Raw genomic sequence first — 21,880 nt, 5'->3', positions numbered from 1 at the left:
TGTATATATGTGACCTGTTTTCGCACCCCGCCGGCCTTTGTTTTTAAAGGAGGGGTGAATGTGGTGAACCATCGTTGGTTACCACTGTGGGGTTATTCCTATGTTACTGTTGGGTTAGGGTGTTGCCACTGTGGGGGTTGTATAATGTTGTTGGGTTAGGGTGTTTACCTGTGGTAGATGTTGTTATGGCACATCCCGGTCGGGCCCCGCCTCCTGGGGAGAGGTATAAGACCCTCTGCTCAGGCGGGACCCCTCCAGTCTGAATTGGTGTACTCGTGTTAGTTAGTTCCATTGTTTGCTAATAAAAGCCTTCAATAGCTGAAGCCTTGTACCTCGTGCTTGATTGTCGCGCATCACAGATTCTCTGCAATATTCTCTAGTTTGCCTCTTGCTGCTTATCCTGGTCTGCTGCACCATGTACAACCCAGCGCTCTCAAGAAGGGCGGCCTTGGCAGTGAGTGATCCACCAGAGCATGCCACATCCTCTGACAACAAGTCTCAAGTGGATTTTGAGGACAGGCAGGGGGAGTCAGGCCGGCCAACAGTGGAACCTGATTTACGACAGGCATTGGCAGAGAGGGGCAGGGATCCTGTATTGCAATGTTTTACTGATAAATATGGAATTCATTAAACAAAACCACCGTTGCCTCACTTGTATCACTCTGAGTTATCAACACCAGAGCCAGCTGTGCACGTGCCAAGAGTGAGGCACACGGTGAGTCTATTCACAGAGGTCCAGATGAGCAATAATTCCCTTGATAGAAGTCAGTCCATTCAAATCTCAAACAGGAAACCACACTCATGAAGCCCAACTGAAGCCAGAACAGCAAGCACACACTTAGACACAAGTATTAAATAACTATTTTCATTGGTGAATCTCAAATCCAAATAAAAATAAACAGCCACCCCTGTGCACCAATGTGTTTTCTTATTTCACTTGCAGTTGCTAAGGTGCGGTGCTACTGTCCTGGTTGCCAGCTTTGCCTGGCTGGGGGTCTCCTGCACCGAGGCAAGAATCTCGCCTGTTGCTGAGGCACTTTCTGAGTGTCACGGGCAGAGGAGAGGCTGTCCCCATCAGAAGCGCTCTGAGTGGTGCCCCTGATGATGACAGCAGCTACTTATCCATCATCTTGAGATCCCTTTGGCCCTCCCGCTTTTCCTAAGAAGAACCAGAAACCTGGCACCAACATCAGAGTTCTCATCCCCCTTCCTTCCTTTGCTCTGCCACCTTGAGCTCCGAGACAAGGTGTTGCACTGCAGATCAGAAGAGACATATATACTCAGGCCCGGATTTTTAATGCAATGGAGAGGTTCTTAGTCAATATGGAGCGAACAAATGTTCATGAGGGCTTGCCATTAAGTTTAGCAGGACCTCTGCGATGTTTGCCTTTCTTGGTCTTTCAAGCTCAGCCTTGTGGGTGTAGAAGGGGTGGAAGAAGTGAAAGAAATAGTGGGCAACGTCTTGTGGCAGCAATGGGGTTTCAACCACTGGCTGGGTCCGTGTCGCCTTCTATTCAGGTAGGCCCACCACATCCTGTACCGTTTAGGCATTTAACAGGCCAGTGGTGGGCCTTCCCCCCACCTCCCCCACCCCAGATCAATGACTCTGGGAGCAGAGTTCCTGCCCGCCAGGAGCTGGTGTCCAAATAGAGGCCAGCAACTCTTCCATGCTCATTGGCACCACGAGAGAGACAATGCCTGCTGCCAGTACGACACCCACCCAAGCCGTCTGATCAAGGAGGGAGCCAGGCACAGAAGTGCGAGGCTACCCAGGGGTTCGAGGGATGGGGGTCATGGAGGAGAGGTGAGGATCATGGAGGAGGGTTGAGGGTCGTGGAGGAGGGGTTGAGGGTCGTGGAGGAGGGGTGGAGGTCGTGGAGGAGGGGTGTCAGCTTCAAGGTCAGTGGTCTGGCTCTCAACGGCATCCCCTCCCCCTTCCTGCTGCTGGGTGCTCCAATCAGGCATTAAGTGCCTCCTGGCGAGGAATGAAATAGTTTTGAGGACAGGTGGCAATATTTGGTTAATATGACTGTTTGTAATCAGAAACAAGTTTGTTGGTATTTGTATTTTGGATCTATAAAATATTAAATCCAGAACTGTTCTCAGAGTTGACCCATTTGATATCCAGTCATGATGATGGCTGGATGTCTGTCCTTCACACTCTCAAAAGAAATGGCAAAATTGATCGAATAACATATTGCCGACTGTAAATAGTTCTTTAAATCTTAGAGATTCACAAACATGGCATAATAAGTGATATTTCACCCATTGTACCACCTCCTTTGTTTTTACATACATAATATATCCAGCCCATTCTAAATATTACCTCCTCCAATTTTATTACTACTTCCGGTTTGACAATCCCTGCAAATTGGGTTCATTTGCATTGAGTTTCTGAATTCCCGTCTTTGATGTCAATTAGAAGCAATAATGATTTCAACACCAAGCCTCGGGCATCCTGCTCAGTATTTCATTTCCCGATCCCAGTCCCAGTATTCTCCCATTACTTTCTACACTACAGCTTTCATTTTCATGTGGAATCTTGTCAGCTGCCCATTTGGAAAGGTTTTCCACAGTTCTCTTGGTCGTCACGGCCTGAAGAAAATCGAGGAAATTAGTCAGGCTGAATCCTTCCCTTCTGTGCCCGTGTTGACTGTTCTTTACTGGGTTGTTGCTGTGTAAGAACCCTAGCATTTCATCCGGTGGCCAACTCTATTATTTTGCAATGAGAGTAATGAGTTTATCGTTGCCTACGTCTGCTTTGTTGCCCAATTTACATAATCGGTTGTTCCCAAATACAGTGTCCAGTAGCTTCCATGTTACAAATGCTAATACCTCACAAATCTCCAGCTAATCTTATTCTTCACTCCTGGAGAAATGGGCTCTGATATTTATTGGGGCGGGATTAGTAAGCCAGGGAAGGAGTTCTGGTCTGACTTTTCCCCAAGTGCCATGGGAATGGCAGGCTTAGCTCCCTGTTGGAAGCTTCAAGAAAAGGCCCAGGACCAGGCAAGTTTCCTGGGGTAAAGATCATGAAGAAGGGGGTGGGTAGAGCATGGTATGAAGAGTTGAGATGATCACAGCGGGGTTAGAGAGAGAAATCAGAGGGGAAGAGATCGGAGGGGTGGGAGTAATGGGGATCTATGATGGCTGGGGAGGAGGTTCTGATAATAAGAGGAGGGAGAAGTTGAGTTGCTTGGAGTAGAAACAAGGTTTAGTTGTGGGGCCAGGAAAGGTATTTCTGCTCCTTTTGGACCACCAGCTGTGGTGGAAAAATACTGAACTCTTGCATATAGCAGTCCTTGCCTCCTTTTAGCTGCTGGCATTCCCAAGGCTCAGGAAACATGACTGATGAAAGTTAAAGCTGGAAGAGAGATTAAACCTGAGCAGCCTCACTAAAGTATCTAAACGCGCAATCCACCTCCATTCAAACCAGAAAGGATACAAAGCAGCTTGGGTTTTGGTTTAAGGTTTTTATACACTTCAGCATCCCATCCAACCCAAATCACCCATTTCTGGTGGTTAGAGTTTATCCTCTTGGTGCCTATCATTGATTCCTGATGAGCCCTTTTAGTAGATTCAGACTCGCATGTCATAATAATTTAGTTCCGCAGATTTCACAGTGGTTAGCACCGCTGCCTCGCAGTGCCAGGGACCCGAGTTCAGTTCTGACCTTCAGTCAATGTCTGTGTGGAGTTTTCACGTTCTCCCCATGTCTGTATGGGTTTCCTCCGGGTGCTCCAGTTTACTCCCAAAGTCCAAAGATGTGCGCGTCTGTTAGGTTGATTGGCCATGCTAAGTTATCCCTTAGTGTCAGGCGGGTTAGCAGGGAATACGTGGGGTTACAGGGATAGGGCCTGTGTGGGATTGTTGTCGGTGCAGGCTCGATGGGTCAAACGGCCTCCTTCTGCACTGTAGGGATTCTATGATTCTTTGATTTAAGTTGAAGTAAACCACCAGAAGGAAATTACAGTAAAAGCACTAGGGCTCAAAAGATGCTTACAGAGATAATATTGACTCATTTCGCAATGAAAGAGCAGGATAAGAAGAGTGCATACCAGTCCGGACAAGTTCAACTCCAAAGACTTGAGCACATATGTAAGTAACCCTCCAGTACAGTACTGAGGGAGCATTGCACTGTCTGTGGTATCACATTTCAGATGTGCTGTTAAACTCCATCAGCCTCTCGGGTCCTATGGAGGATTTGAAAAAGAGCAAGGAAAGGAAAAAAAGAAAGGAAGTTTTCTTGTGATATTTATTGGGAGATAGATATCATGAAAACAGATTATCTGGTCACTATCTCACTGCTGTTTACGGAACCTTGCCTATAAATTGGCTAGCATACTTCCGACAGTGACTACACTTTAGAAACACTCCATTTATTGTAAAGCACTTTGAGACTCCCTAAGGTCATGAAAAGCCTGATATAAATGCAAGTTATTTCTTTTTAACAAGAAGTAAACACATTATTTTAATTAAGGTGTCTCAAGGTTTTACATATAAAGATCATTCAATTTCAAATGTTGGCAATTTCTAACCGGTATATTAGCCATAGAATCGGGACAGTCGTTGTAGGATTTCATGCTGAGTGGTTAGCAATCTTCAGTAACGATAGGCAACTCTAGCCTGGTGTATAAAGATTTAGGTTTATTGATTTTAAACTAGTGTATCTCTGCAACTATTCAATCGATTTGAAAGCTTTCCCCAAAAGCATTTTAAATATGCCTAAACCTTTGGGGTTGTGCAACTTTCAAATGAAATATTGAAGCTTTCACGTCCTTTATATTTCCATAAATGAAAGAGAAAGCGGGAAATGTGGGCCGGAATTCTCCAATGTTGTACGCACCACTGCCAGCGAGAATGGAGAATTTGGCTCTCCATTCACAGCAGCAGGGCTGGAGAATCCCAGCTGCGGGCGAGATAGGAGAATCCCAGCTATTACCTTTTACAGAAAAGGTGGTGGGTTCTTATTTATCGCATAGCTGAATCTTTGGTCTTTCCAGCAGTCAATGCGCTGAACAGATTTGGTGATTGTTTAACAGGTGAATGAATGTTGCTTGTAAAATTCCCCCTTAACCAATGAATCACTCCTAAGAAAGCATGACTGGTTAGCTTGTATATCTGGGTAGAATTTCACTAATTCAGTCTTGAGTGAAACATTTCCTTGTGTGATTAATCTCTCAGTTCTGCTTCCTTCACAGCTGCTCTAATTCCAGTAATCCTTGATTCAAGATAGAAATTAGTGAGCATTTTGAAATGCATGTCTCTGTAGATAAGAGGAATCACAAAAGCTTTTCAGAAGATACTTGTTTAGGTGTCTGGATGATTAATGGAAACATTCAGGTCCATAGCAGAAGAGAACTTGTATCAGCAGATTTAGAAGGTCGATCAATGGTCAGTTAATGAGTGTTGCTCAAAGTTGTATAAGGTGGAGAGTGGCATACTCAAAAAACTGGTATTGGGTCCATTTTTGTGTTCTCTTCCCCTGTATTCATAGAATCCCCACAGTGCAGAAGGAAGCCATTCTGCCCATCATGCCTGCACTGACAACAATCCAACCCAGGCCCTATCCCCATAGCCCCATGTATTTACCCTGCTAGTCCCAATGACACCAAGAGGCAATATAGCATGGTCAATTAACCTAACCCACACATCATTGGACTGTAAGAGGAAACCGGAGCAGCTGGAGGAAACCCACGCCGACACGGGGAGAATATGCAAACTCCACACAGACATTGGCCCAGGGCCAGAATTGAACCCGGGATCCTGGTGCTGTGAGGCAGCAGTGCTAAGTACTGTGCCACCGTGCCACTCATATGAGTTGGATTTGGTCATAGGGAGTGCAATGTTTGAAATTGGCTAATTGCACAAAGAGGGGGGGGGTGTTCAGCATTGAGAATAACATTGTGAACTGCAGTAAACATGGGCAGATAGATTACAGTCCAATTTAATATGAAGCAATGCATTGTGAGAGGAAAAACAGTGAACGGAAGCAGACACTCAATGAAAAGACAATGAAGAGTGACATGTATGAAGGAAAACAGACACCAAGGGGTGGCAAATACATAATTTCTTGAAAATATGAGTGAAGGGAGATTTATTCATGGTCAATGCTATTCACTTTTTTGATCCCATAAATAGTGGCATAGAGTATAAGATCAGAGCAAAAGATAAATTAGTACAAGGTAACTGTCAGGTCACCAGTTAGTCTGTGGAGTTTTGGTCATTTCATTTTAGGAAGGGCATTTAATAGAAACATAGAAACTAGAAGCAGGAGGAGGCCATTCAGTTCTTCAGTTCTGCTCCGCCATTCATTTTGATCATGGTTGATCATAGAATTCAATATCCTGATCCCCCCTTCTTCCCATATCCCTTGATCCCTTTGGCCCCAAGAGATATGCTAATTTTTTCCTGAAATCAGACAATGTTTTGGCCTCAACTACATTTGGTGGTTGTGAATTCCACACATTTACCACCCACTGAGTGAAGAATTTTCTCCTCACCTCAGTTCTAAAAGATTTACCCCTTATTTTCAAACTATGACCCTTAGTTCTGGACTCCCCCACCATTAGGAACATTCTTTCTGAATCTACTCTGTCTAACCCTGTTAGAATTTTATAAGTTTCTATGAGATCCCTTCTCGCTCTTCCAAACTCTAGTGAATATAATCCCAACCAACTTAGTCTCTCCTCATATGACAGACCTGCCATCCCAGGATTCAGCCTGGTACACCTTCGCTATAATCCCTCTATCGCAAGGACAGATAAAGACACCAAAACTGCATACAATATTCTAGGTGTAACCTCACAACGCTCTATACAATTGCAGCAAAATATCCCTATTTCTATACTCAAATCCTCTCGCTATGAAGGCCAACATACCACATGCCTTCTTTACTGCCTGTTATACCTGCATGCTTATTTTCAGCAACTAATGCACGACGACTCCAAGGTCTCGTTGAGTATCCACCTCTCTCAATTTACATCCATTCAAGTAATAATCTGGCTACCAAAGATAACCTCACATTTATCCACATTATACTGCATCTGCCATGCAGATGCCCACACACAGCCTGTCTAAATCATGCTGAAGCATCTCTGTAGCCTCCTCACAGCTCACCCTCCCACCCAATTTTGTATCATCTGCAAATTTGGAGATAATACATTCAGTTCCCTTTTCCAAATCATTAATATATAATGTGAACAGTTGGGGTCCTAGCGCAAATCCCTGCCAAACCCCACTAGTCACTGACTGCCAATCAGAAAAAGACACATTTGTGCCAACTCTTTGCTTCCTATCTGCTAACTAGCTTTCTATCTATCTCAAGACATTACCTGCAATCCCATGTGCTTTAACTCCAGGGGTGGCGATGGCATGGTGGCATTATCGCTAGACTATTAATCCAGAAGTTCAGCTAATATTCTGGGGGACCTGGGTTCAAATCCTGCCATGGCAGATGGTGGAATTTGAATTCAATAAAAAAAATCTGGAATTAAGAATCTACTGATGACCATGAAACCATTGTCGATTGTCAGAAAAAACCCATGTGGTTCACTAATGCCCTTTAGGGAAGGAAATCTGCTCTGCTTACCCAGTCTGGCCTACATGTGACTCCAGAGCCCAGCAATGTGGTTGACTCTGAACTGCCCTCTGAACAAGAGCAACTAGGGATGGGCAATAAATGCTGGCTGGTCAGCCAGAGATGCCCATGTCTCATGAGAGAATTTTAAAAAACTTTCCATAGTAGCATTAGCTTTGTTAGGAAGAAAGAAGTTAAGGGAAATTTTTCGATTATGGATCAGCGAGTAGTTAAGGCAGAGACATTTGTGTCATTTAAGGGGAAAAAGGCTAAATGACTGAAATCATAGAAACCCTACAGTACAGAAAGAGGCCATTCGGCCCATCGAGTCTGCACCGACCACAATCCCACCCAGGCCCAACCCTCATATCCCACCCACTAATCCCTCTAACCTACACATCTCAGGACACTAAGGGCAATTTACCATGGCCAATCAACCTAACCCGTACATCTTTGGACTGTGGGAGGAAACCGGAGCACCCGGAGGAAACCCATGCAGACACGAGGAGAATGTGCAAACTCCACACAGACAGTGACCCAAGCCAGGAATCGAACCCAGGTCCCTGGAGCTGTGAAGCAGCAGTGCTAACCACTGTGCTACCGTGCCGTCCCAAAGGCGGCAGAAATATCCTGTATATGTGGAGAAAGCAAGGCAGTGGATTCATTTTCATTCATTTTAAGAAAGAGAAGGCACAGAGACCTGTGATGCATTGAGGGTTCAATGTTCTTCCTCAATGCTACACACTTTATAGCTCTATAATTTTGGGTGAATGATTATTATTATCCTGTGTGAAACTCAGGGCTTCAAAACACTGGGATTAGTGATGAAAGAAATGTTTCTCGCTCAGTGCACATAATGATTCAGAAATCATGTATGTTTTCTCAGAAGAAGGGCATGTAGAGGCATGACTGTTGCGTAATTTGTGGAGAGGTAATAACAAGGAATCCTTAACAAAATTAAATGAAAATTAATAATAGGGAGACATCTTTGATTATAAAAGCTATCAATTAAGGCTCAAAAACCTAGATTTTGAGGTAGACCATTTAATTTGGAGAACTGTTTAACTTCCTCCTCTCTACTAAACCAATCCAAACCTACTTTGTTTTGAGGTGAAGATTGCCTCCATGGTACCAGAATGTGCCGCCCTTAAAGGTATCAAACAGGAGAAGACGTTTGGACCAACCTAGCCACAGCACTCCTTTTGGGTTTTTCTAATAATCCTGAACCCCATTTGTGAACATGGATTAAGGTTTCTTGTTCCATCACCTTTGCCGATAATCTGTTTTACATACTGACTAACAGCTTTAACAAAAAAAATGGCCCTGCTGCATTTCCGATATTCAATGTCAACTCCGCTGTGTTTAAATTGTATGCGTGGCAGCAAATTGTATGCGTGACACGGTTATAGTCAATGTTCAGGACCAGACACATTGGCAGGGGTGCAATGCTTCAGGATCTAAGGTGACTCCTAGCTTTATCATGCAGCCCTTCCTGGCATAACTGCTGTCTGAAATGCTATGGTCTTGAATTACAAGTATGAACCTGATTGTACCATTCTTTGGCACAGTCCAGGTTTACAATGCCAATAAAAAATATTTTCAAACTGAAGTAACTCTTGCAGTGTTTTGCTTACAGAAGAAGCAAAACATGATACATGGACATAGGGGCGGCTTGGTCACACAGTGGTTAGCACTGCTGCCTCACAGCTCCAGGGACTCAGGTTCAGTTCCGGCCTCGAGTTCCTGTCTGTGTGGAGTTTGCACATTCTCCCTATGTAAGTGTTTCCTTCGGGTGCTCCGGGTTTCTCCCACAGTCCAAAAATGTGTGGATTAGGTTGATTGGCCATGCTAAATTGACCCTAGTGTCAGGGGGATTAGCAGGGTAAATATGTGGGGTTACGGGAATAGGGCCTGGGTGAGATTGTGGTCAGTGCAGATTCGATGGGCCAAATGGTCTTCTTCCGCACTGTAGGGAATCTATGATACTGAACCCAGAGAAACAGGCCAATTCTAGGCATCCGTCTATAATTGGAATGGTTTTGGTTAATCATTTATTATGTCCATTGCATGATAAACATTGATTTCAGGTTTAAAAAAAATTGATTTGACGATAGGATCATCATGATCCCTGACTTAATGTCGCTAAACAATGATGTCTAAGATTTAATTGCTGTTCAACAGAATCTGAACATGGTTAGAATAACCATTACTACAACTTGCACTTTTAAAAGTTTAGCTACAGGGGGAGGGGATTTTTATCACACTGGGTGGCATTTTCCAGCCCTTCCTGTCAGTGGGATCTTCCAGTCATACCGAAGGCGACCCCCTGCTATGGGTTCTCTGGCAGCGGACGAGTGGGGTGGCGGATCCTGGCCACTATCTCCTCAATTTCAGAAAGAGGTATTTTCATATAATTATCCAATTCTCTTTTGAAGGCCTGGTTTGAATCTGCCTCCATCACATGCTGAGGCTGTGTATTCCAGATCCTAACCACTCGCCGCTTTAAAAAAAAAGTTTTTACTCTGTCCAAGCCCCTTATGATTTTGAGCACCTCCGTCAAATCTCCTCTCAATCGTCTCTTCTCCAAGGAGATCAGCCACTGCCCCTTTAATTTCTCCATGCGGCAAAAGTTCCTTGTCTCTCGAATCATTCTTGTGAACCTTTCCTGCAATGAGCATCTGAAGCTTCCGATGGCATCATTTGGGGAGCTGTATTACTATATTAGAAAGAGGGCAAGGGAGGGCTCTACACTATTTTCAACATTAGGGCTTCTTGGAGACTTGAGGAGGGAGAGACTTTTTTTTCTCACATTATCTCCCCAATTTCAGGCAGTAGCAAGATGGAAAAGGAACAGAAGTCCATGGAAATGGACATGAAAGTAGGATGAACACAAAGAAAAATTAATAAATGAATAGATAGAAATGGGTTTAATCCTCCATTTCAGCTGCTTACCAATGTCGTGGTAGTTGACATTTTTAGATTCATTGACCATGACTAGGAGGGAGGGTAGCAAAGAAAACAATGAACTCTCAGTTGTGATATGTCCATCCATTTCAGCATCTCCTACCACTCCACTCAAGTTGCATTGCCATAGCGTCCCAAGTCCTTCCCTCCTCCTATATCTGTGGTTTACCGTCTAAAAAATCTCCTGCAGATATATTCAACAATTCCGTGACTAATTACATCATCGTGACCCCATACCATACTGGAAGTGATTTCTCGACTTGCGTTTGGAGGTAGCTGCAGTGGGTTGCAAAGGTGGAACTGCATTACTTCCGTGCAGTAGATTCTTGCGGATGCTTGTACGGAATAAGTTTGACTTGTGACCATTGAATCAATCCACATTGAATCAATCCACATTGTAACTAGCTTCATTAAGTTGAATGATAAGAGACAGTAAGTAGTTTCCACTGGCTCGCAAACCTTTTCAAAATCAATATAAAGGTTCACAATTAATTTCCTCCTCTGGAGCAGACATTAAAATCCTTGTGACATTGCAGTCATAATTAATTTCCCTTTTGATGTCATTGCATTAGTGATGGCTTGTGGCAGATAGAACACTCAGCAATTCCGCAGATGTTTGAAATTTGTTCAAAATGCTTTCATTCCAGGTGGTGGTTTCCCGAACTGACCGATTGACCCCCCATGTAAATTTCCAGTTGGATTCCAGCCCAGTATCGCCTGAAATAATAGTTGAACAGTCTGGATCTGAAGAAGGCTATATAATGGTTGTCACAGGGAAAAAGGTACATTTTGCTTTCATAGTACATACAGTATCTATTCACATGAAAGAGTGGTTTCTTAAGATTATTTCACCTTCAAATACTTGTTTTAGCGACAGTGTGACATGACGACTAGTTAATTTATCTTTTATGAATACAACAGTACAAGTTGATCTCCCATACTGTTTAAAGGCACAAATGTTTTCATCATGGTCCCAAATTATGCTGGGAAAGCAGCAACGAGTTTCTTGCGATTATTAATGTGTCAGGAACGCAACAATTTTGGAGCAAGGAGACTTGCCAATTGCCCAAATTGCTGAACAATTTGCATAGCTCCGTTATTAACCTTGTGAAAACGGTAGCTCACCATCAATTTCAAGAAACTGCTTCATTTGCACAGCTAAAACAAGTTAAACCTGGCACAGAAAGGGGAATGGGAGGGAGTCTTGGCACAAAGAAAACAAAGAACAGTACAGCACAGGAACAGCCTCTCCGGCCCACCAAGTCTGTGCCGAAACAGATGCCACTCTGATCTAATATTTTCTTGTCTCTACATGGTCCGTATCTCTCTATTCCCTGCCTATTCACGTATCTATCCAGGTGGTGGAAGCAGAATCTGCTTCCACCATCTCCTCTGGCAGCGCGTTCCAGGCATTCACCACCCTCTGTGTGAAAAACTTGCCCCTTACATCTCTTTTAAACTTTCCCCCTCTCACTTTCAACCTATGCCCCCAACTAATTGACCCTTCAACCCTGAGATAAAGACTCTGATTATCTCCACAATCCAAGCCTGTCATAATCTTGTAAACCTCTATCAGGTCCCCCCTCATCCTCTGATGCTCCAGTGAAAACAATCCAAGTTTGTTCAACCTTTCGTCATAGTCCATATCCTCCAAACCAGGCAACATCCTGGTAAATCTCTTCTGCACCCTTTCCAATGCATCAACATCCTTCCGGTAGTGTGGCTACCAGAACTGTACACAATACTCCAAATGCGGCCTAACCAAAGTCTTACACAGCTGCAACATGATTTTCCAATTCCTATATTCAACGCCCTGACCGATGAAGGCCAGCATGCCGTACGCCTTCTTGACCACCTTGTCCGCCTGAGTTTGCCACCTTCAGAGAACCGTGGATCTGCACGCCTAGATCCCTCTGTATGCTAATATTTCTAAGGGCTCTACCATTTACTACATACTTTCCTTCTGCAGTAGACTTTCCAAATCGCTCACATTTGTCTGGGTTAAATTCCATCTGCCATCTCTTGGCCCATGTCTCCAGCCGATTTATATCCTGTTGTATCCTCTGACAATCCTCCTCACTATCTACTACTCCCCCAATTTGTGTATCATCTGCAAACTTACTAATCAGACCATCTACATTTTCAAATCAATCATACATATGTTACAAAAAACAGAGGCCCTCGCACTGATCTTTGTGGAACATTGCTTGTCATAGACCTCCGGTTAGAAAAGTACCCTTCCATTGCTACTGTCTGCTTTCTATGCCCAAGCCAACTTTGAATCCATCTTACCAGCTCACCTCGAATCCCATATGACTTCACTTTCTGTATCTGCCTGCCATGAGGAACCTTATTGAAGGCTTTACTGAAGTCCATGTATACAACATCCACTGCCCTGCCCTGGTCAATTTTTCTCGTCTCTTCCTCAAAGAAATCAATCAAGTTTGTGAGACATGACCTCCCCTTCACAAAACCATGCTGCCTATCATTAATAAACATGTTCTCTTCCAGATGTGAGTACATCCTGTCCCTAAGAATCTTCTCCAATAATTTCCCCACCACTGATGTAAGGCTCACAGGCCTTTAATTTCCCCGATTGTCTCTTCTGCCCTCCTTAAACAGAGGAACGATGTTAGCTACTCTCCAATCCTCTGGTACCTTGCCTGTGGCTAAAGAGGATACAATGATTTTGGCCAAGGCCGTAGCAATTTCTTCCCTCGCCTCTCTCAGTATTCTGGGATAGACCCTATTTGGCCCTGGGGACTTGTCCACTTTAATGTTTTTCAAAACCTCCAATAACTCCTCCCTTTTCATCTCAACATGTCCTAGAATGTCAACATCCTCCTTTCTACACTCACCATCCACCACATCTTCTCCTTTGTGAATACTGATGCAAAGTACTCATTAAGGACTTCACCCACCTCATCTGGCTCCACACACATATTCCACAAAACAGTGGCACAGTGGTTAGCACTGCTGCCTCACAGTGCCAGGGACCCGGGATCGATTCCAGTCTTGGGTCACTGTCTGTGTGGAGCTTGCACATTCTTCCCGTGTCTGCGTGGGTTTCCCCAGGTGCTCCGGTTTCCCCCCAGACATGTTGGTTAGGTGCATTGGCCATGCTAAGTTCTCCCTCAAGTACCCAAAAAGGCACCGGAGCATGGCGACTAGGGGATTTTCATAGTAACGTCATTGCAGTGTTAATGTAAGCCTACTTGTGACTTATAAATAAAGTGATTCTAATCACTTTAAAGTGATTCTAAATGTGCTTACCGGCCCTGTTATATCTGGGATTCCAAGGTTTCTAAGGTGAAACGATGCTGAATGAGACAACTATGAATGAGGCTCTGTATAAAGTAGGCCCTAGTGTACTTAATATGACCCTCACAGCATTACCTGTAGGCTCAATTCTTTTGGAATGTTATGGGCACTCAGTTCAAATGTATAATAAATTAATAGTTTACTTATCTGTTTCACTAATGGAATAGAGAAGCTTTTTTATTGATGTAATGAATTCCCAACTGTACACAAAAACTAATTGCACTGTAAAAATTTACTGTGTTCTTTCTCGCTAGATAAGCAGAATACCTTTAACAGGCCCAGGGTGTGGCCACTTCTTGTCCTGCAGTAAGTGTTTAACAGCTCCTTCCTTCATGCGGTGTGGGTGGTGCGGTGCTAGGTGTTCCAGAATACAGGAATGTACAAATCAGAAATGGGCCCAGAATATCTGCCCACCCGTCATCAGTGAGGTAAGCTTTTCTACTGTTTCTGAACGTACAATAAATGACTAATTAACTGCTGCTCTTTGGATTATATTCCATTTGCAGTACTTTTGATTAAAAAAATACATTGGGTGCATTTAAATCCAACTTCACCAACCGGAAGATTGTACGATCAAAAAACTCATCCTTTCATCTGATTCTTTTCTTTATTTATTCATGGGACATGGGCGCCGCTGGCTGGACATATATTGCCCATTCCTGTTTGCCCTTGAACTGAGTCACATGTACTCATTGAGAACACATTGCTGGAGTCACATGTAGGCTGTAAGATAGATCAACCCTCATCACATTTGTGCTTTGTTACAAAAAGCCCGTGGAATAAACTTCCAATCGTCCTCCCAGTTTTAAGCTTGACTTGAAAATAAAGTCTCTTAAAAGTTTTCTTTAAAAAATTCACATAGGCTTAAGGTTTAAAATCTGACCAAGAACATTTGCTGGGCCGCAAATAATTTTTATCAGCTGGATTTCACAGTGGGTGGGGTGGTATTGCTACCCCCCGCTCCACCGTTGCGAGAGATGACCAGCACATCTTTAAAAAAATAGCCCACTCCACAATCGTAACACACTGCGGGTGGGCTGAACGGGGATAGAGTGGGTCTTGCACCTTCAGAGGCTGGAAGCTCCAGTAGTGCCAGCACCACCAGAACTGAATAGTGGCCACTGCTGGTACTGCAAGGAGGCCTACGCAGAACTTCAATGGGCCCCAGAGGCAGGTAAGACGCTTGCTTTTAGGGCAGGGTGGGATTAGGCAGCCTGGGGGGGGGGGGGCATTGGTAGAATCAATTTCCCCACAGAAACTCAGGATATAGGCACATTGTCCTCAAGGGAATGGCTAATGCTGTGGAAATAGACTGGGGTTCTGCAGCTTCTAGAGTTTATGATGTGCCATCTAGTCACATAAGTGTAGAGTATATGTCACGGAATGGTGATGGCCAAATGAGGAGCATGCATACAGAGCAAATTTATTATGAATATTATAGATTTTGCTTGTACTGCACTTTCTGGTGGGATATTCATTGTCTGAGTACCCTCTGTGCAAAAAGAATTACTGCAAAATTCTCACTCATTCTTTTATGATGATGCATTGAAACCATCTAGCTATATTATATATCATCTAGGTACTGAATCACTGACCAGAATAAAGAGTTTTAAATTATCAAAACCTTCATTGTTTTTACAGCTTTATCAATTTATCCTCCCAATATTTATATCTGTCTCTTTCAGTTAGTGAGTCAGTGGCATGATCTCTGGTCACACTACACATTATCTCAGTCGAGTAGTAGGAAAAAGCAATAAGAATATAGACATTAAAGGGACAATATACTGTATGTCGAAGTGACTGAAAGAGATAGAAATCATAAAAAATTTGGTGGTGATGGTGTAAATTCAACTAGGTTTGAAACTTAAACAGATGATGCTGGCAAAAATACATTAGGTCCACCATTTCAGGAAGGACAGAAAACAGGTCCAGCAGGAAGGATTTGATTCTGATTTGATTTATTATTGCCACATGTGTTAGTATACAGTGAAAAGTATTGTTTCTTGCGCGCTATACAGACAAAGCATAACGTTCACAGAGAAGGAAAGGAGAGAGTGCAGAATGTAGTGTTACAGTCATAGCTAGGGTGTAGAGAAAGATCAACTTAGGTCCATTCAGAAATCTGATGGCAGCAGCAGGGAAGAAGCTGTTCTTGAGTCGTTTGGTAAGTGACCTCAGATTTTTGTATCTTTTTCTCGATGGAAGAAGGTGGAAGAGAGAATGTCCGGGGTGCATGGGGTGCTTAATTATGCTGGCTGCTTTTCCGAGGCAGCGGGAAGTGTAGATGGAGTCAATGGATGGGATGCTAGTTTGCGTGATGGACTGGGCTTCATTCATGACCCTTTGTAGTTTCTTGCGGTCTTGGGCAGAGCAGGAGCCATACCAAGCTGTGATACAACCAGAACAAATGCTTTCTGTGGTGCATCTGTAAACGTTGGTGAGAGTCGCAACGGACATGCTAAATTTCCTTAGTTTTCTGAGAAAGTAGAGGCATTGGTGGGCTTTTTTAACGATAATGTCGGCATGGAGGGGACCAGGAGTGTGTCTGATAAAGTCTCCCGCCACCCAAACTGCTGTTTTCCACCCCCCCCCCCCACCACCCCCCCCCCCCCCCTCCCCACCAGCCCATCCCCCAGTCCACACATATCAACCTGCAAAACACCAGTAATGCTGCTGTGAAGGAAACGGAAGATATAACTGGAATCTGAAGTCCGTGTTCAGACCATAGGGGTGTGAGATTGCAAGCTAGGATACTGTTTGTGAAGCTGCCTTTGAGTTTTGTTGGAACAGATCAGAGGCCAACAAGAGGTTAGGAGGAGTTAAAGTGGTGACCCACTCATAGGATTGGATTTAATGGGGCACCAGAGTATCTGCGATAAAGCCGCGATTGAGCTACGTGGGGAAATTGGGAGCTACGGTAGCTACGAAGATTGATTGGAGAGATTGGGGGCTGTTTTCCTTGGAACTGAGAAGGCATGATTGAGATATACAAAATTTTTCAACGGGAAGAGATAGAGTGGACCGGAGGAACCTGTTTACCTTGGCAGAAAGCTCAAAAACCTGAGGTCATAGATTCAAACTAAGTGACAGAAGGATTAGAGGGGACATGAGGAAAACCTTTTTACGCAATGGGTAGTGGATGTCTGGAATGCGCTGCCCAAGTTGGTGATGGAAACAGAGTCCCTAAACTCATTCAAGAAGTACCTGGATCTGCACCTTAAGTGCTGTAAGTTGCAAAGCTATGTGTAGGAAGATAGGATTAGAAAGGGCACCTGGATGTCTTTGGGTTGGCAAGGACAAGATGGGCCAAATGGCCCCCTTCTATGCTGTATAATGTCTATGGTTCTATGGAGCCCCACCCCCCAGTCTGGTGGCTCACTCCACAGGCAATTAATGCTCAGAGGAATACTAAAGGCCAGACTTCCACCCCCATCTGGGCATGGATTGGGAATGGTCTCACTGGGACTAGGCAGGAAGTGGGCTGGTGAGTTGCCTCTTCCAGAAAAGGGATGATAATTCCCTGAAGAGTGAGATAGAAAATGAGGAATGCACTGGGCCCAAAAACATTCCTGTTCCTATGATTTGATTAAGATGAATTGTATCCCAACAATCATTCAAAAGATATTTCCCTCCCGTTCTGCTTTTATTCTGCTTTTCCAGGTCTTATTTTTTCAATTCTGAGTAGGATACAATCCCAAAACATAAATTGTCTGTTCTTTCCCCCAAATGTTTGGTATACAGTGAATTCTGAAGTTTTGATGTCCTATTCAGTTAACCATAATCCTTCTTTTGATGTCATCTGCAAATGTTCCTGTTACACCTTTTTATATATAAACTACAGTTTGTATCTGTCCAATCCAAAAAAAAACATCCATTAACTATTACGAACTGTTTAGCCTTTAATCAAGTCTTGACCCATACTGCCACATTCCCCATAATCCCAAGTGTTAACTTTATCTGCAAATTTCCTACATTGTGTGTTAATTTGTGTTGGCTGCTATAAGAAGATGTCAGGACGAAATGCCTTCCTATTTGTTAATAGAAGTCCACCTTGAGCCACTTCTGGTGCATATCATGAAAAGACAGGAGACTGATAGGAAAGTGAAATTTCTATGGCAAAAGATAAAAATCCTTTATGTTAGATATGAAAGGAACCATTTAATATTCTAAGGAACAACACCGGATATATGTCGTGTCTTTAAAGTGACAAAATGTCCCAAAACACTAACTAGCATTAATCATAGAATCATAGAAACCCTACAGTGCAGAAGACAGCCATTCGGCCCATCAAGCCTGCACAGACAACAATCCGATCCAGGGCCTATCCCTGTTACCCCACATATTTACCCTGCTAATCCCCTTGACTAAGGGGCAAGTTAGCATGGCCAATCAACCTAACCCACACATCTTTGGACTGTGGGAGGAAACCGGTGCACCTAGGAGAAACCCACGCAGACACAGGGAGAATGTGCAAACTCTACACAGACAGTCACCCAAGGCCAGAATCAAACCTGGGTCCCTGTTCTGTGAGGCAGCAGTGCTAACCACATCATAAAATAAAATATGATACCATGTCACATCAAGAGATATTTCCAATGGACTTGGGACCCCCATTTGGTCCTGACATGAATGTCCCTGGGACCAGATTTGGAAAGCTATTTTCCCCACTTGTGGCCACCTAATTGGCTGCATCCAAGCTTGGCATCCAATGAAGGCTGGCGGGCAAGGTACCAATGCTGTTGGCCCAATGCACACCCAATCACTAAATGCACACCTTACTGAAAGAGGTAGATGTACCTCAAAACAAAGGCACGCTCAGAAGAGTTAAAATAATTACACTTTTCAGAGGGGTCAAGCAGGGAGGTAGCATTGTGCTGTAAGTGAGGCCTTTTCTGTTGGCAGACACCTCTGAAAGGCCCCGGACTGCCGCACTGAGGCTGCCCCATTAAGCTAGCAGCCTTCCCAGGTGGTGGGGAACGGCTCCTCCACTGATTAAATTCCAGCGAGCACTCTTAACTGTGAGCTTCACTTTGCAAATCAGCTGCCCACTGGGAAACCTCCGTTATGGCAGGAAAGTGTTTGGGAACCATCCCAATGTGTCTCACCACTTGACCCTTCCCCACCCCACCATCAGTGCTCTCACCCACTTGGACCAGGAAATTCAGACAATTAGGTCAAATCACCAAAGCTTGGTCAAAAAGCTTGGTTTTAAGAAGGTCCTTAAAAGAAGAAGGTAAGGTAGAGTCGTGATGGGGTATAGTTTAAAGTTTAGTTTATTTATTAGTCACAAGTAGGCTTACATTAACACTGCAATGAAATTACTGTGAAGATCCCCTAGTCGTCACAGTCCGGTGCCTGTTCGGGTACACTGAGGGAGAATTTAACATGGCTAATGCAATGTATAGGGAAGGAATTCCACAGCTTTAGGGCCCTGGCAGCTGGGGGCACCAGCATCAATGGCGGAGTGATTAAAATCGGGGTTGCTGAAGATTCTAGAGTTAAATGAGCGCAGATATCTCAGAGGGTGATGGGGCTGGAGGTGATTACAAGGAGAGTGGGGACCAGGCCATGGAGGGATTTGAAAAGAAGGATGAGAATTTTGAAAGTAAGGTGTTGCTTAAATGGAAGCCAGTGTAACTGAATGAACACAGGAGTGATGGGGAAATAATGGCACTTGGTGAGAGTTAAGACACGGGCCGCTGAGTTCTGGATGACCTCAAGTTTATGGAGATTAGAATGGGGGAGACCAGCCAGGAGTGCTTTGGTATCGTCGAGTCTAGAGCTAACGAAGGCATGAGTGAGAGTTTCAGCAGCAGATGGGGTTAGACAGGAATGAAGTCAGGCAATGTTACTGAGGTAGAAACTGAGGGTCTTAGTGATTGCCTGACTATAGTAAACTCGCCATAGGTCCAGATGAGGATAGGCTGCTGTTCATTTTGAGAGGGAGAGTTGATTGGTGGATCACTATACTTCAGGCAAAGCTGAGCCTTCATGAATAACCTCAGCTGGTACGGGAATCGAACCTGTGCTGTTAGCGTCGCTCTGCATCACAAACCAACCATCCAGCCAATTGAGCTAACTGACCATCCCGAGTCATCCAGGGAACTCGGATGACTCGGGATATTGAGGCTCTGGTCAAAAAGAAGAAGGAGGCATATGACATGCATAGGCAGCTGGGATCAAGTGGATCCCTTAAAGAGTGTAGAGAGTGTCAGATTAGAGTTAAGAGAGAAATCAGGAGGGGAAAAAGGGAACGTGAGATTGCTTTGGCAGATAAGGCAAAGGAGAACCCAAAGAGCTTCGACAAATACAATAAGACCAAGAGTAATTAGGGGGACAGTAGGGCCTCTTAAGGATCAACAAGGTCATCTATGTGTGGATCCACAAGAGATTTCAGCATTTACTGTTGAGAAAGGCATGGATGATGGAGAGCTTGGGAAAATAAATAGTGATGTTTTGAGGAGTGTACATATTACAGAGAAGGAGGTGCTGGGAGTCTTAAAGGGCATCAAGGCAGATAAATACCCAGGACCTGATGACATGTATCCCAGGACGTAATGGGAGGCTAGGGAGGAAATTGTAGTGCCCCTAGCAGAGATATTTGAATCATCGACAGCCACAGGTGAGGTGCCTGAAGATTGGAGGGTGGCAAATGTTGTGCCTTTGTTTAAGAAGTGCTGCCGGGAAAAGCCAAGAACTACAGGCCGGTGAGCCTAACATCTGTAGTGAGTAAGTTGTTAGAAGGTATTCTGAGAGACAGGATCTACAGGCATTTAGAGATGCAAGGACTGATTAGAGACAGTCAGCATGGCTTTGTTAGTAGAAAATCACGTCTCACAAATTTGATTGAGTTTTTTGAAGGGGTAACCAAGAAAGTAGATGAAGGCAGTGCAATCGACATTGTCTACATGGACTTTAGCAAGGCCTTTGAGATTAAATCTCACTGGATCCAGGGTGAGGTAGCCAATTGGATACAAAATTAGCTTGATGACAGAAGACAGAGGGCAGTTGTAGAGGTTTGCTTTTCAAACTGGAGGCCTGTGACCAGCGGTGTGCCTCAGGGATCAGTGCTGGGTCTATTGTTATTTGTAATTTATATTAATGATTTGGATGAGAATTTAGGAGGCATGGTTCGTAAGTTTGCAGATGACACCAAGATCCGTGGCATAGTAGACAGTGAAGAAGATTATCTAGGATTGCAATGGGACCTTAATCAATTGGGCCAGTGGGTTGATGAATGACATATGGAGTTTAATTTAAATGAATGTGAGTTGATGCATTTTGGTAGATCGAACCAGGGCAGGGCTTACTCAGTTAATGGTAGGGCGTTGGGGAGAGTTTTGGAACAAAGAGATCTAGGGGTACAGGTTCATAGCTCCTTGAAAGTGGAGGCACAGGTAGACAGGGTGGTGAAGAAGGCATTCGGCATACTTGGTTTCATTGGTCAGAATATTGAATACAGGAATTGGGACGTCTTGTTGAAGTTGTACAAGACATTGGTAAGGCCACAGTTGGAATACTGTGTACAGTTCTGGTCACTCTATTATAGAAAGGATATTATTAAACTGGAAAGAGGGCAGAAAAGATTTACTCGGATGTTACCGGGACTTGATGGTTTAAATTATAAGGAGAGGATGGATGGGTTGGGACTCTTTTCCGTGGAGCATAGGAGACTTAGGGGTGATCTTTTAGAAGTCTATAAAATAATGAGGGACATAGATAGTCAACATCTTTTTCCCAAAGGTAGTGGAGTCTAAAACTAGAAGGCATAGGTTTAAGGTGAGAGGGGAGAAATACAATAGGGTCCAGAGGGGCAATTTTTTCACACAGAGCGTGGTGAGTGTCTGGAACGAGCTGCTGGAGGTAGTAGTAGAGGCAGGTACAATTTTGTCTTTTAAAAAGCATTTAGACAGTTACATGGGTGAGATTGGTATAGAGCAATATGGGTCAAATGCAGGCAATTGGGACTAGCTTAATGGTAAAAACTGGGTGGCTTGGACAAGTTGGGCCGAAGGG

At 44.0% G+C, this 21,880-nt stretch overlaps 1 protein-coding gene across 1 annotated transcript in view; it reads left to right on the top strand.

Annotated features, from left to right (window-relative positions):
- Positions 1 to 21,880, top strand: part of met (MET proto-oncogene, receptor tyrosine kinase) — a 127,956-nt gene that overhangs the window by 67,813 nt on the left and 38,263 nt on the right. Inside the window, exons 4-5 of the mRNA XM_078219876.1 lie at positions 11,191 to 11,325; positions 14,119 to 14,292. Of these exons, the coding sequence (XP_078076002.1) occupies positions 11,191 to 11,325; positions 14,119 to 14,292 (309 nt within the window). The remainder of the gene's footprint in view (positions 1 to 11,190; positions 11,326 to 14,118; positions 14,293 to 21,880) is intronic.

Source organism: Mustelus asterias, chromosome 9 (assembly GCF_964213995.1).
Source record: "Mustelus asterias chromosome 9, sMusAst1.hap1.1, whole genome shotgun sequence".
NCBI lineage: Eukaryota > Metazoa > Chordata > Chondrichthyes > Carcharhiniformes > Triakidae > Mustelus > Mustelus asterias.
The sequence above is the reverse complement of the archived record's forward strand: the minus strand, read 5'-3'. Positions and strand labels throughout refer to the sequence as shown.